This window comes from Sarcophilus harrisii, chromosome 2 (assembly GCF_902635505.1).
Source record: "Sarcophilus harrisii chromosome 2, mSarHar1.11, whole genome shotgun sequence".
Taxonomy (NCBI): Eukaryota; Metazoa; Chordata; class Mammalia; order Dasyuromorphia; family Dasyuridae; genus Sarcophilus; species Sarcophilus harrisii.
In genome coordinates, this window is record NC_045427.1 from 512,440,154 (window position 1) to 512,456,593 (window position 16,440).

General features: G+C 33.8%; 1 protein-coding gene and 1 long non-coding RNA gene across 4 annotated transcripts in view; one reads left to right on the forward strand and one right to left on the reverse strand.

Annotated features, from left to right (window-relative positions):
- The window catches only part of LOC116421832, a 38,950-nt gene extending 35,584 nt beyond the window's left edge, over nt 1-3,366 (forward strand). The window contains exons 2-3 of the long non-coding RNA XR_004232386.1: nt 1,755-1,848; nt 3,190-3,366. This is a non-coding gene — a long non-coding RNA (uncharacterized LOC116421832). The remainder of the gene's footprint in view (nt 1-1,754; nt 1,849-3,189) is intronic.
- The window catches only part of THSD4 (thrombospondin type 1 domain containing 4), an 850,332-nt gene that overhangs the window by 37,235 nt on the left and 796,657 nt on the right, over nt 1-16,440 (reverse strand). For all 3 annotated transcript variants that reach the window (XM_031955286.1, XM_031955287.1, XM_023498513.2), the window contains one exon: nt 9,227-9,400. In XM_031955286.1, coding sequence (XP_031811146.1) covers nt 9,227-9,400 — 174 coding nt within the window. The remainder of the gene's footprint in view (nt 1-9,226; nt 9,401-16,440) is intronic.

Here is a 16,440-nt window from a genome sequence, read left to right on the forward strand (position 1 = left end):
TATAGATTTCTGTACATATCTCCTTTAGTGAAAAAATAATTTTGAATAATGTATACCCTTCAATTATAATGTATATTTGTATCACATATCCAATGCTTTATAATTCTTCCTTTGTATTATACATTATCAAATGTTTTAAAAATGGTCCTCCTGTAACAGTCTGCCAAGGGCGGTTAAGTAGTATAGTGGATAAATCAATCGACCTAGAGTCAGGAGGTCTTGAATTCAAATTCAAGCACTGATATTTGCTAATTCTGTGACATTCAGCAAGTCACTCGATCCTGTTTTTCTCAGTTTTCTGATCTGTAAAATGAGCTGGAGAAGGAAATGGCAAACCATTCCAGTATTTTTGCCAAGAAAACTCCAAATGGGGTTACAGAGTATTGGACACTTCTGAAATGATTGAACAAACAGGAGTCTGACAACATGATACAAAACCCAGCTCTTTCCATGTAACTGCATTTTAGTTAGATTTTTTTTTTCTCCCAGAGGTGAGGAGAGAGCTTTCAGTAATATAACTCCTACTAATGCATAACCACAACTGTTCTGTAACATAATTTTGATTTTCTTTCTATTTTGTTGTGCTTCCAAATACTGTTGTTATTATTGCTGCTGTTCGTATTATTGAGTTAACTACAAATTGCTTATTTAAATTTGACACAGTTACATAAGGCCATAGAATGACAAATATAAAGTCGGGAGAGAACTAAGAGATCATTTAATCCAACCTGTTGATTTTACATATGAAGAACTGAGCTCCATGGAGATTATGAGACTTTGCCATTGAGCAGATAGGAACTTAGTATCCTGGTTGACAGCAAGCTGCATGTTTAAAATCATCATAAATTCATGTGAAATTTCACTTTAGTTAATATCATATAAAATTGGTTGACAAACTATCTTTATGAAAACAAACCAAAAAAAAAGCAAAAATCTTCTAGAGAATAAATATTTAATGTCTCCACTCCCTTAGGATACTGTGACCCTGGATAAGTCACTTAACTGCTCTGTGCCTCAGTTTCCTCATTTGTAAAAATAAGTTTAGACTTGATAGCCTGTAAGTCCCCTTCTTGCTTTAGAGCCACAATCCTATACTAAATATAGTAAAAAGAAGTATGATCTTATAGTCAGAAGACTTGATTTTCTGTACTAAGGTTGTATGATAACAACTTAGACAAATAACTTCAATTTTATGTACCTCATTTTCCTCATCTGTAAAATGAGAACCACAATTGTATTACTGGTATCCCAGGTAGAATGTTTTTCAAACTTGAAGGTCTTCAACAAACATGAGTCATTATTCTAAGTTGAATGAATTGCAGAATGGAGCCAATGAATCAGATAATTTTAACAAAAAGAAATCCTTTTATTCCCATTATATGAATATTTCAGGCTAAAAGTTTTTTTGGCCTGGACTGTCTGATGCCTCTTCCAGCTTTGAATAGTAAAATACCTAAATTATCTTAAAGGATAGTGAGGTAGATCAAATCCCAATTAAATCAGACTGCCAGACTGTGGGAATTAAAGTAATTTCCTTCCTCCTACAAAAAGTGACCTATCTCAAATTTAAAAATCCAAATAATCATACCTCAGTATGGAAAGTTAAAGATTTGTCCTACAGCTGCATCACATTACATCCTAGCATATCATGTAATCATGAAGACACTTTCAGTGAAAGATTTTATCCTGCAAAAAGTTCTTTCCAGGTAATTTCCATTTGAATATCTAATTAAATTTCTTTTTTCTTCCCATAGCAAACTAGAGATCTCCATGAAACCTTCTACGTGTCCTCCATGGGTCTATCTGAAATTATGATGTAGGACCTGAATTACAGCATCAAATAATCAGGTTAGTGCCAAAGGAGAAAATACACATTCTTCTGCTGAGTATGGTCAGATCACATTTTCAGTACATTAACCACAGAGGACTTTTCATAACAACCTTGAACTTGGAAATCTCATGCTATACTGCTGGTTTTTCCCTTCTCTTTCCTGACTGAGAGTCCTTCTGTATATTCTAAGACCAGTCAGATCCCTAGACAATGAAACAGGGATATATGAAAAATAAATTATGGATAATGTAGACCAGCTTTTCTGGAGGGGTAGGTATCACTACAGATTTTTATAGAAGCTTTAAGGTTCTTAACTTTCATTCCCAAGAGTTTACCAATAAGTAGTTTTGGATGTAATTTTAAAATGTAAAACATGATTTTAAAAAAACCAAACTATAGATACTGCATGGTATAGTGGACAAGAACAGCCTTGGATTCAGAAAGAGCTTGAGTTGTGCTTCTAACATGTGGATTAGCAAGCAGTGATCATGGACAAGTCACATAAACTATCAGTGCTTCTAGAAACTTTTAAAGACACACATATATATATATTACATACACACACAAACACACACACACACACACACACACACATATAGATATATTAATTACATGGAAATTGTTAATTTGTAAAAGTGGAAGGAGTCTTCACACTGAAAGTTTCCTACCATACATTATATATACACACATGTGCTTTGAAAAGCATGAATCAAAATGTTTAAATTTGTCTGTTTATGTTCTAATATTGGCCTGCTGTCCAGACAAATCTGAACATACATCCATACATCCATCTGGTAGATGTTCTCTGGTAACTTTTTATACTTCATACATAGGCTTGAACATTGATGAATAAATAAAGACATTCTAGAAAGAGAGATGAAGTTAATATGAAAGATTTGATAGCAAGTTTTTTTCTGATAAAGGCCTCCTTTCTCAAATATATGTAGAATTGAGTCAAATTTATAAAAATAAGAGCCATTCCCTAATTGATATATGATCAAAAGATACTAAAAGGCAGTTTCTAGAAGAAGAAATGAAAGCTATCAATAGTCATATGAAAAAATGATCTAAATAACTATTTAAAAGAGAAGTACGAATAAAAACAACTATGAAGAGCACTACTATCTCATACCTATCACAAATGATAAATGCTGGAAGGGATGAAAGAAAATAATCACACTAATGGCTTGTTGGTGGAATTGTGAACTAGTCCAACCATGATAAAAAATATTTTGAAACTATGCTCAAGGGCTATAAATTGTGCATACCCTTTGACTCAGCAATATCACTACTGTGTGTAATTATTAATAGTCTATAATAGTCCCAGAATTCAGGGTTGTTTTTGTTATTGTTTTAAGATTCACCAGGATGCACTTGGTTGGACTGAATGTACTATACTCCAGAGGACATGGTGGGGTCTTGGTGAGTCATAGAGAAAAAAACAGAACCAGAATTCTTGAAATAAATATAGAACAATGCCCAGAGAATACTTAAGCTGTGCATACTCTTTGACCCAGATATACTCCAAGAAATCAAAGAAAGAGAAAAAAGATCTACTTATACAAAAATAATTATAAGAGCTCTTTTTGTGGTAGACAAATATTGGAAACTAAGGATCATCCTCCCTTTGAAGAATAAGTGACAAGACTGTTGTATAATAGGTAATGAAATAATGTACTCCCATGGTTTACTCTTTCTTTGAAGAAATAAAGGTATCCTCAATGAGAGCTCTTTGCATCAAGCTGCCTAATTTTGTCTTAACCTTCATCTATTCTCCTGCTTTCCATACCTAGGCAGCTTGTACTTGCTTTTCTAGTTTGAGGCTTCAAAGACCCTGATTGTTTATATCTCAATTGTTAGATTGCTTATTTCCCTTTGGAAATATTCTTATTGGCTGCTTCCTAAACAAATCAAGATTTTGTCTCATTTCAGCATTTCTTTGCTTTTTCTCTCTCACACTCTTTTTCATTCCCTAGCTATGAACTATGATCCTTTGACAGCTCTTCTAATCTTGATTCATATACTCATCAGACACACATCCAGCAGCCAGCATCTTATCACAGAGATATAAAAACATTAAAACCAATTGAAAAGATGTGTTTTCTACTTTTCTTTCTAGGAGACTAATAGAGCAAGATCCTCCTTGCTATCTGTCCAAAATGAGAGAATTTAATTCTAAGTTTCAGGTAGCTAATTTCTCTTAGCAAACTCTTAGTAATTTAATTCAGTTATAAAATTACTCTGAAATTTTAAATTGTTTTTAATTCATTATAATACAATGGAGCAAAATAAGAAGTCATTAAACTGGCTCTTGTTGGATTGAGTTAGGTGACAGAAGCTACCAGATAGAGTGCTTGATAGGAAAACCGTGACTAAATGATGAAAAAGACTGAAGTTTTAAAATAAGTTTAAGTCTGCAGTGAGTTCTGAAATCATGTTGATCAGCTGGGGCAGCAGTTATAAAGTTAAGGCATGTAAACCACAGGTCACATTTTTAAAAAGCTATTAAATTATGTTTTGTATGTATGACGATATTACGATCAATATACCATAGATTCTGTGATTTCATCACTGTGTGGGTATTTCTTTCTCTCTATTGGCAGATTGTTAAACAACTTGGCTAATCAAGAAAAATTTATCAGTGGATTCTGGTTGTAGTTAGCCAAGTTGGTTTTCTCCCCAAACAATTGACACCTTGTCCCTTTGTATTCTAATTCTTACTGCATTGATTGTGTTCCAGAAGACAGATATATCTCCATGCCACAATAAGGGAAAACTTGGCTGGAAGCATAAAATTAATTTATTGGAGATGATTTTTAATAAGGATGTAGGATTCTAATGGTTGTCTATGAAGAGGCAAATGATGCATGATTGCTGGCCATATGTCCATCTTGAATCAGAAGATATAGAATGATTAGGATTTGTTGGTGGTTCAGGGTTAAAGAAAAGAGTGTACATTTTACTCAGAGACATAGACACTATGTGGAAGGCAAGCAATAATGATCAAGAGATCAAGGGTAAATTGGAACAAGGAAACAGAATATTCAGCATCTTAGTTCCAGAGAATAAAGATTCTGTTAATCAATAGGGAATAACAATTCCATTACAAATTGAACATTTAGAATAGTTAATAGTTTTTTTTTTGTTTTTGTTTTTTGTTTTTAATCAATTAAGCTAAGGAATGAAGGAGTTTAGAAATTTGCCAGTAGAAAAAGGGAGTAACCATATACTGATGAAATTACAGAACCCATGATATGATTTTATAATAATACATTTATACATACAAATAATTCAAAAGCATGAGATGTTTATTATGAGGACACAAAAAGCAACCCCGGCTCATTGATGGGAGTGCTGGTTCTGGTGAATACCCCTGACAAAGGTCTGGAAGTAGAGACCAAACACATTTAAGACATATCAGCTGCAGAGATGCGATTTAATTATGAGTTAAATCTCTGGGATTAAGCAACACAGGCATAGGAAGCTTTGGGGGAAATAATAGTTTATTCATAAATAACCTTCTGGAAATGGCTTGTCTTTTTATTCCAGTTTTATTTATATGCTAACATAGTTGAATTGATCCCAGGAGGACTGGAAGCATACAATAGCTCCTCTTTAAATTTAGTGTCCCATCTTTTAAACTTTAAATAACTTTTTTATCACCTCTTTTTTTCTCTTGATGTAACAGAATACATTTTTTTCTAATGAAAAACAGGCATACCTCCTATAAGGTTGCCTCAGTCATGATTTTAAATCATATTTATAAATTATAATGAAGTACTGCCATAAAACTGCAAAATCTTTGTAGCTCTAAATGTAGCTCATATGTCATTTGGCCCATTGATCTTTTATAACTTTGCTTCTCTGTCACTAATTCACTTCTTTAAAGTTTTTGCCTTTAACATTGTATTTTCAGAGAACTGATTAATGCAATTAATCAGGGAATCTCTATATTTATAGGGATAGGGATACATTCAGATATACAGGAAACTACTGGATGAACAAAGTTCAGGGTGAGTTTGTAATTCTAAATAGGTCAGAAGAATACCATGTGGAGTTAATCTCTTTGTAATTTCTTTACCTCTTGTTCTTTCATGTTATTTCTCTCTTTGTTTATATACTTTTAACATAGTGATTCATTTCATCTTTGTGGATATTTTAATAGAGAGGAAAAATGCATACTTAAGCGTGGAAGAGTATGTTTGAAACACAACTAGCCATATTTGAGGGAAAGAGTAATTTGTAAGGCTTATGCCTGTCCTACATACCACTGTTATTTGATGGAAACTAGATAAAATGCAGAGCTTGAGAGAATCTACATGGTGCCCAAAGGTCCTAACTAGCCACTAGGGAACAAAAAACACTTTTATTACCACGTTGGGTTCTAGTAGAATACTAGGATAAATAAGTGTTGGTCCTTGGAAGAGTCAGTAGAGAAGGTAAAAAAATGTTCACATGTAATTACAATATAAAATTCCATAGCAAATGCACATGAGATGAGTAAGATTCCATGAGTTTTCTAATTCTAATTGTATTTTCAGTGACAATAAATATCATATCTAAATGACCTAATATCACATCACATTAATCTAAGTTAATTCTGCAATTTCAGGTTGATAGATTGATTACTTCCTCTGTAAACTTCAGTTCTTTCCAATGCCCCATTGATTTTTAGAAACATTTCTAAGTTTATTATCCACCCCTCTAATAAAACATTTTTAAAAATATTCATTATTTCTCTTGGATTTCTGATGTTCGGTTTCTACCTGTCATTTAGGTAAAATTTTTACGTCTCTCTTTAGGTTTACTCTACTTAGTCATCAGGCATAGTTTGGTGCAATGGTTGATAGCTCTAAAACCAGACTGAAGACTTGTGGGTAATAAAATATTGAGCTTTTAAAAATTTCTTCTAAGATATTTGAGGTATGTTGGAATATTTTCACTTTTCTGTGATGTTTCTCCTTTAAGATCCTAAGGAAAATAAATGTTTTCCCCTAAAGACAGGGATGGTGATGAGTGGGGCTACTAATTGGTAGAGACTGAACAAAATAAATTAAAACTCTGTATATTTAATGAGTCTTCATTTATCCCAGATGTAGTTTGTTTGAACATAGCCATTTACACAGTGTCTCTCCTATTAGACTTTGAGCTACTCAAAAGCAGAAAATATCTTTTGCTTTTTTTGTATCCCTAATAGCTAACTCACTGTCTGGTCCACAGTAGAGGCTAAAAAAATATTTATTAACTGATTGACTTTAAGTAGATACAACTTTGAGATTAGCAGTTGTCCAGTCAAGTAGCTCTGTTTTTTTTTTTTTTTCCTTTTAATATAGCTTTCTCCTGCAAATGTCAAATACATGCTTATTGGTACATACTAGTGTAAAGTTGGTCTTATTATTCTGAGGGGGTACCACATATGTCTTTCCTAATTAGGGGTTATATATAAGCCAAGATTATGACAAAATGCCTTTATATAGTACTTGGTTTTCGAAACAAGGATTAACAACAATATCAATCAATATAAAAGCATACCCTTAAAGAAAAGTTCCTGATTCATGTCCTTAGATCCTACTGAAGTATTTCCTTATTAAGAAAAATTTTACTTTATATAAATGCGTCAACCCTTGTTAATTGCAAAATTGATTTAATTATAAAATATCAAAGTCCCTGAATACTTTGGCTAAATTATTATTTTACTAGTTACTAACAAATTAAGGAAATAGAGCATATGATTTATTGTGGTGACTCAAGATTCTATTTCTTAATATTTTAAGGAAAGAACAATAGATTTTTCAGAGTAAAAGTGAGAAAAAAAATTCCAACAGATGCAAGAGTGAATGTTTGGAAATAAATAATTAATTTATGATTTAGAAGTTTAAAAAGAAGAAACATAACTTTGGTTTGTTTTTTCAGCTTTCAACTTTCATGGCTTAAAAATCTTTTTAAGGAAGAAAAAATACTAATTACAAAAATATCTCCTTCAATGAAGAGGATGGTAAATGCATTCATTGCTAACTTTAAATAATTTCAAATTAAGTGTTGATCTAGCAAAGGAACATTTCAAAATGAAGGCAAACTTACTTCAAAGGTGGGATGAAGGGGGGATTTATATGTTATCATTAAAGGAAAAAATAGCTTTAGTACAAGTAAAATGAACCTTGACTAACTTTTCAGATAGAATTATACCATTGAAAATAAGCATATAAAATGGCTTGAGCCATGGAACACTAAATTGCTTAAATAATGGGTCTCCTAAGAACATTTTGAGTTTAATGTAATTTATTAATCATTTAGTGATTTCTCACTGATTGTTCTTCACACAAAGCACTTGACAAACTACCCATACAAGGTCACCATGATATACACTGAACTTGAATCAGAAATTTAGTTGGAATCCTGGTTCTGTTACTTATAATCTGTGTGACTCAGGCAAAGTTCTGAATCTTTCTGGGCCTTTGTTCTTCGTGGGTAAAATGAGGGCAATGGACTTATTATCTAATAGTTCAGATCTGTGCTCCAATAAGCATAATTTTCTTCAATTACAGATGGCTCCAAATTCATCCATATAGACCACTAAGGCTGGTCAATAATTTTGTTTTCAAATTCTGGCACATCAACAATGTCTCTTATATATTCTTCCTCTTAGAATGTTACAGCTAAAAAATAATACTGATTTTTTTTAACATGCAGTTAGAATTAGGGGGATGGACCAATAATAGTTAGACTAGAATCAAGATTTATTGTTAAATTTTTCAGGAGACCAGTTATCTCCATTGTCTGGGTATATGCCATTTGCTCTCTTTAGCTTGAGGCCTGGCTCCTTACAAGTCACACCGATGCCCCAAGGGCCATGTTATGGATCCACATTTACATGACTAATGATTTGGAAACCAAGAGCAAACCACATGAGCTGGACATCTGCAGACAATGAACAAGGAGGCCAAAACCAATAAGTTCAGACAAATGGTCCCAAGGAGATTGCTTCACAAAGAATAAAATAAGTTACATTTGGAAAATGAAAACTAATAGGATTATCTCCTACTACTTCCCTACACTTTATGTTCTAACCAAATCATTCCCTAAACCTGTTTTCTATCTCTGTGTCTTTACCTATATCATTTCTTCCATGTGGCTTGCTCACTTGTCCATTGGAATCTTGCCTTTTCTTCCATTAGAATGCTCATTGGCTTACTTGTATCCTTGTCTTTCAGGATAAGCTATTGTAGAAATCTTAATTTATATAATTCAGGTAGCTAAAGGCTGGGTCTGACATTACAGGTTTATCAATGTTCTCTTCAGTGGTATGTGTTGTGTATATAGGGGTGAGGTGGTGGTGATGGAGCTGGTGATGGTGGAGTTTAATAAAAATTATGACTTGCACTCCCTCTCTCTTACCCTTTCACTCCATTCGGTCAGGAACCAGCTCTTCGCACAGGCCCCCATATCACAGTTTTCAATATCATTCGGCCGGAGCTTCATGTTACATTCTTCATCATCTACAACATCCCCGATGTTGCTGACACATTTCACATCTCGAGTCCTTTGTCCTACACCACATGGTACCGAACACTAAAAGAAAATACCTGTTAGGTCAGCGGAATATCAGATCTTATTTATTGTAGAGAAAAAAATAATAATAATAACTGTCACATAATATCTTAAAAATTTTTAAGTTCTTTATGTATGTTATTTCCTTTAAGCCTTGCAGCCTTGAGAGGTGGATACTGTAGATATTAGTAACTTCTTTTATTTTTGCAGATATAAAACATGAAACTGAAATACAAAGTAACTTGTGCAGTCACACAGCTTATGTCCATCACTCTGTTTTCTACCCTCCATTTTGCCTTTTGGGAAAATATTATGAATTGTGGCATCAGTTTCAAGTCATGATTTTCAGACAGAATTTCAGAAGGGAATATGCTATATTTTGTTAACTGCTGCATAATAACATGCCCAGTAGAGACAGCTCCTCTATTCAAGATGGACTGCTCTTGAAGGGTCTGGTGAGAAAGAAAGATCCTGGATTCAAGTTATTTAATCTCTATGATTAAATTTAACTTAAATCTCCATTTGTTAAAATGAAGAGATTGGTTTATTGATTTCTAAAGTTTCTTCTACATAGTTAGATTGCGTAATAGATAAAGCACGAGACTCAGAGTCAGAAAGATTCATCATCCTGAGTTCAAATCCAACCTCAGATACTTAGCTGTGTGAACTTGGGCAAGTCATTTAATCCTGTTTGTCTCAGTTTTCTCATGTGTAAAATGAGTTGAAGAAGGAAATGGCAAACCATTTTAGCATCTCTGCCAAGAAAACTCAAATGGGATCATAGTCAGACATGAACTAAGAAATGATTCAGCAACAAAGTTTCTTCTAGTTCTAAATCAATAATATTCATGATCCTAGTGGTTTTACCCATAAAATACTCCTTCCAGTGCCCTCTTTTCAATGACCTTACTATACACCTAGTGTCTCTATGTCTATCAGTCATATTCTTTTCTATTATTATAGACTAAATACTTAGCAGCTGACAAGATGCCATTTGTATAGATTAGGAGGATCAGGAGTGGGAGAAAGTATTTTGATTATTTTGAGCTTTGCCATTTGACAGTAAAAATGCTGTTAGTCCCATGTTATAAATATTATATGACTTGGAAATTCCCAGGAAGAAAAAGTCAACAGAATGTTAGCTGAGAACCTCTCGATTTACATGAGGAAATGGAGGCTTTGAAAGGCAATATGACTTGTTTAGCAGCATGCAAAATCCTCCTACACTTCCAAGTTGGTCTTAGACATGAGACAACAAATTAGAAAATGATTTGTATGCAGAATTTTCAGATCCCCTGCACAGCTCAGATCTTAATTTCCCCCAATCTACTATTTAACCTAAGTGTAGTCCTTTCCCATAACAATTTTTTTTGGGGGGGGGAAAGGAGAGCTCTTTCATCTCATAGGAATATTTTTGTACTCTTTGGATTTCAGAAGGGCTGAAATTCACTAGTATCAGAATAACCATCTCAGTCGCTTTCACATCTACTTTGAAATTTTTGAAGCCTTTGCAGACTTTAAAGCAGACTTGCAAATAAATGCAAAATAGATACCAGCTTACAAATATTTTAACTATCCTGCCTTCCTCCAGACAGTAGTAAAAATAAATAAGATTTGCATTACTTTATATTTAACTTAGCATAAATTATCATTTCATGGGAAAGATCAAGTAAGCATTTGAAAAGTTCCTCCATGCAAAGATAATGGAGACATGGAGATTTCAAAGCACTAGTGTGGTCTCTGGTAAAAGCCTAAGTGAGAACAAGACGGATAGAAGAGATTTACAGAGTATGGAAGCTTGCCTATTTCTTTCTATATTTTACTTCTGTATCCATTTTTCTCTTTTCCCCCTTTACTTTTCTCTTTGACTCAATGCCTTTTCTATTCTCCTCCCCTCATCTTGTTCTCTCTTCATTTTAACCAAGTCCTTTAAACACTCCCTCTCTCAAGAAAAAAAAAAAAAGACTTCCTCTCTCCCTTCCCCATCAGCATTTATACAGCATATACAATTACCAAAACTTATTTCAGTGGTATTCCTCTAAATTCTTAGTCCATGGTTAGCCATGAAAAATATAGACATCTCTACGTTTTTGAGTAAAAAAGGATGGACCACTATATTGTAGGTTTAGAGCTATAAGACACCTTGGTGGGGTCTTAGTCCAACCTACTTCATTGGAAAATGAGACTCAAAAAGGTTAAATCAATTTTTCAGTATCATTTTGAGCTAGTAAGTATCTAACAAAAGTCAAATGCAGATCTGTCTCCAAGTTCAATGCTTTATTTACTATTCCCACAATACTACTAGGAAAAATTTTTTAAGGCTGCTCCTAGGGAAGCTAAGGAAAGTCTTTCATCAAGAGCCACTCAAAACCTGAGTATTCTTGACCGTCTTTTGGTTGCGAGACTAGTCAGTGGCCTCTATAAATGGAGAGCAACCAGGAAGTTTAAGTGATAGCCATGATATAGGAGTAAAAACATAGTGTTTTGGAAACTCTGGATAAGTGAAATCAAATCAAAAAGAAATAGTGGTCATTAAACTATACATGGGCAGTAAGGTAGCTTAATGGGTAAGAATATTGGGTCTATATGGAAGAATACATCATTTTCATGAGTTCAAATCCAGCATCAGACGCTTATTAACTGTGTGACCCTGGGCAAGTCACATTACTCTATTTGCCTCAGTTTCCTCCTCTGTAAAATGAAATGGAAAAGTAAATTACAGACTACTCTAGTATTATTGACAAGAAAATCCCCAAGAAAGGTCATGAAAAGCCAGACATGTTTGAAAATTATTGAACAACAAACTTTACATAAGGTTGCTTGTGAGCTACAAATTGAATTAGAAAACTGTATATTAACATTATCTATATTTTATTGTGTTTTTATTTATTTTGTTAGAAATTTTCCAATAATAATATTAATTTTCTTTGGGCTGCACTTGAGAGTGTTGCATGTCACATGTGGTTAGAGGGTTAAGTGAGTAACCTTTTTGCTTTAGAGAAAATTTCTTAAACTGTGGTCCTGACCCCATATGGGGTTGTATAACAATGTGGGGGTCATGAAAAATTTGGCAACATAAAAAAATTTCCAAATGCAATGAACAAAAATTTATTCAAAATAAAATAAGTAATGAATCTGAGGTGTTTCTGGCACATATATTACATTGCATGACTTTACTACAGCCTTGGTTCTGAACATACAATATGTACACTTTGCATTGTGCAAACATGAATGCTGCCAGAAACACCATGGCTCAGATTCAAGACAGGGTCACATAAAAATTTCTCTTGTGAAAAGGTGTCTCCAAAAGAAAAAGTTTAAGAAGTCCTAATTTAGAGAAGAGTTGCTGGGACCTTCCCTTCTCAGAGTACCTTAATTTATTTATATTTAGCATCTATCTAGTTATTTACATATAGTGTTCCCCATTAGAATATGAGGTCTTTGGGGCTGTTTGTTACTATCTGCACCCTTGATGCATAGCAGAATCAGTGTCTAGTATATAGTAAGGACTTAATTAACAAGCACTTAATTATTGAATATTAAATCTGCAAGGATTTTAGAACTTTATGTGCAATTGAATTGAATTACGAATGTCATGAAACACTCGATTGTGCAGATAAGGAAAGAGTCAAGAAAGGAAAAGCTAATTGTTTAAGGCTGCAGAACTGTTTGTTGTTTATCCTTCTTTTTCAAAAAGGACACAATAACATCAAGAGGGTGAATTGGAGGCAAGTGAGTCAGAGCCATGGAAAGTCTCTGACTCACTCTCTCCACCAGAGTCATCTGAGTCCAGTGGCAGTCAGGATGACTGGAGACCCCTCGGCCTTTTTAGGGCCTCAGTTTGTCTGAGACAACACCCATTCAGTGATTTACGGTTCAGTAAGGAATAAGGCAGAGACGTCAGGGGTGGAGCCGAGATCATGAAGTGAAGCCAGGAGGGTGCTAGAGGTCTCCCAGTTTGTCTCGAAAACCCCATGAAACCGAGGCTCTGAACAGTCTGAAGGAATGAAACCCCTCTCCATCACAAGACAGACTTGAAAAACTTCAAGAAAGGTCAGTTTCACGAGGGTGAAAGGGGTGCTCAGCTCAGACCGTCTGGGAAAGCAGTGAGAGGTTCTTAATCACAGTAATCAGCAACTAAGACCCTCAGTCCTGCCTCAATAGTGGAGCAAACCAGTGGGGCAGTTTTCAGTCCCAGCTCAGAAGGCAAATTGTGAAAAACGAGGCTGTTTCCTGGAATGAGCAGACAAAACTACTTCTGCAAACACAAGGGGCCCCTGTGCTCAAAGCAAAGGCTCAGAGCTGCCCAGGAAGCTTGAGAAAGCATCCTCTTCACCCCAGGAGCAGAGCTCAAACATAAAAGTTTTTAAAAAAAGCAAAAAAGAGGAAATGCCAAAAGAAAAGAAAAGAAAATGAGCAAGAAATGGAAAAGAATCTTGACCATAGAAAGCTACTATAGTGACAAGGCAGACCAAAACATCAACTCAGACGAGGACCAAATGTCCACAGAGGAAATCTCAAAGAGTGATATAAATTTGTCTCAAGTCCAAAGAAGTTTCTTGGAAGTGCTCATAAAAAAATTCTAAAAGGCAAATAAGAGAGATAGAAGAAAAAAATGAGAAAAGAAATGAGAGGTATGTAAGAGAAAGCAGCTTAAAAAAGGAAAGCAATTCCTGAAAAAATACAATTAACCAAATGTAAAAAAAAAAAATCTACTGAAGAAAACAATAAAAGTAGAATTAACCAAGTGGAAAAAGATATAAAAAAAGCAACTGAAGAAAAATCACATATTAAAAACTAGAAAGGAGCAAATGGAAGCTAATGAATCTATGAGATATAATCAGTCAAACTAAAAAAGAATGTAAAAAAAATGTAAGAAAACATAAAATACCTCATTAGAAAAACAGCTGATCTGAAAAATAGATCCAGAAGAGATAATTTAAAAATTATTGCTTTATCTGAAGGCCTTGACTAAAAAAAAGAGGCTGGATAGCATTCTTCAAGGATCATTAAGGAAAATTGTCCTAATATTCTACAAACACAGGGGGAAATACTGATTGAAAGAATCTATTAAGCACCTTTAGGAAGAGATCCCACAGGGAAAATCCCAAGAAATATTGTTATAAATCTCCAAAATTATAATCTCAAGGGAAAAATACTGTAAGTTGCCAGGCAAAAACAATTCTAATATCAAGGAGCAACAGTCAGTATTACCCAGGATCTGGCAGCCTCTACAATAAAGGATCAGAAGGGCAGGAGTACCATATTCCACAAAGTAAAGGATGTGGTGTTATAACCAAGAATTAATTACCCAGCAAGACTGGGCATCATGATTCAGGGGAGATGACAGATTTTCAATGAAGTAAAAAGACTTATAATCATTTTTATTGAAAAAACCAGAGCTACACAAAAAATCTAATCTTCAAACACAGGACTCAAGAGAAACATAGGAAGGTAAATGAGGGGAAAACATATATATATATATATATATAATTATATTATTATTTTATAATTATATATATAATTTATAATTATTATAATATATTAATATATATTATTTAAAGATTAAACTGTTTATAATCTTAGATAAGAAATTAATATCTGTAACTTCTGGGAACTTTATCTGTCACTGAGGCAGACAGAGGGGGGCATCTCACATGAACTGAGGATGTGGTTGTGAATGGTTCCTTATGTGATGATATTAAAGAAAAAGACATTAAGGGATGGGAAAAGGTCTGTACTGAAAAAAGAGGAATGGGGAGGTATAATAGGACAATTAGTTCACATAAAGTGGCACAAACAACCTATTACAATCAAGGGAAAGAAGAAAGGGGGTGAGTATTGTCTGGGTCTGATCAGTTATGGCTCAAAAAGGGGAAAACAATAATTAATAATTCAGCTGAGTATAGAAATTTATGTAATCCTATAAAGAAGGATTAGAAAGAGAAAAGAAAAAGGAAGGTTTGGATATAAGGAAAAGCAGAAACACTAGGAAAAACCAGTAAGAGAATAGAGGAGGGATGATAGAAGATAAGGTAGTGGGTGGGGTGGGTCAAAAAATAAAACAAAGTACTACTGAGGACAGGGTGGAAAGAGAGAACAGGGGAGAAAATAGGATAGAAGGAAATACAGAGTAGGTAATCATAATTGTGAATGTGTAGTACATGGTACCTACACAAAAATTAACCAAGCATTTTTAGCAGAGAAACCTCACAATCAAATGCAGAGAGACAGATATAGTAAATTCTTCCTTTTCAGATTATGATGCAATAAAAATTATATCCAATAAAGGACCAGGGAAAGATAGACTAAAAACTACCTGGAAATTAAATAATCTAATTCTAAAGAATGAGTGACTCAAAAAACAAATCACAGAAACAATCCATAATTTCATCCAAGAGAATGACAATATACCAAAACTATGGGATGCAGCCAAAGGAGTTCTTAGAGGAAATTTTATATCTCTAAATAGCTACATGAATAAAATTGGGGGAAAAGGAGATCAATCAATTATGCATACAACTAAAAAAAGCAAGAAAAAGAACAAATTAAAAACCACCAGTTAAATACCAAATTAAAAATTCTGAAACTCAAAAGAGATGGTGCTAATACCTAAATCAGGAAGAGCCAAAACAGAGAAAGAAAATTATGAATCTCCCTAATGAGTATTGATACAAAAATTTTAAATAATTTAAATAAAATATTAGCAAAGAGGTTACAGCAACTTCTCAGCAGGATTATACACTGTGAAAAATTGGCTTTAGCAATAAGAAAAGAAAAATAAGTTGAAGGAATTAGAATAGGTAATTAGGAAATAAAGCTATCTCTCTTTGCAGATAATATGATAATATACTGAGAGAATCCTAGAGAATCATTGAAAAACCTACTTGAAACAATTCACAGCCTTAGCAAACTTGAAGGATATAAAACAAACCCACACAATTTTCTATATATTACTAACAAAGCCTAGTGGCAAGAGATAGAGAAATTCCATTTAAAATAATTGTAAACAAAATAAAATATTTGGGTGTCTATCTGCCAAGACAAACCCAGTAACTATA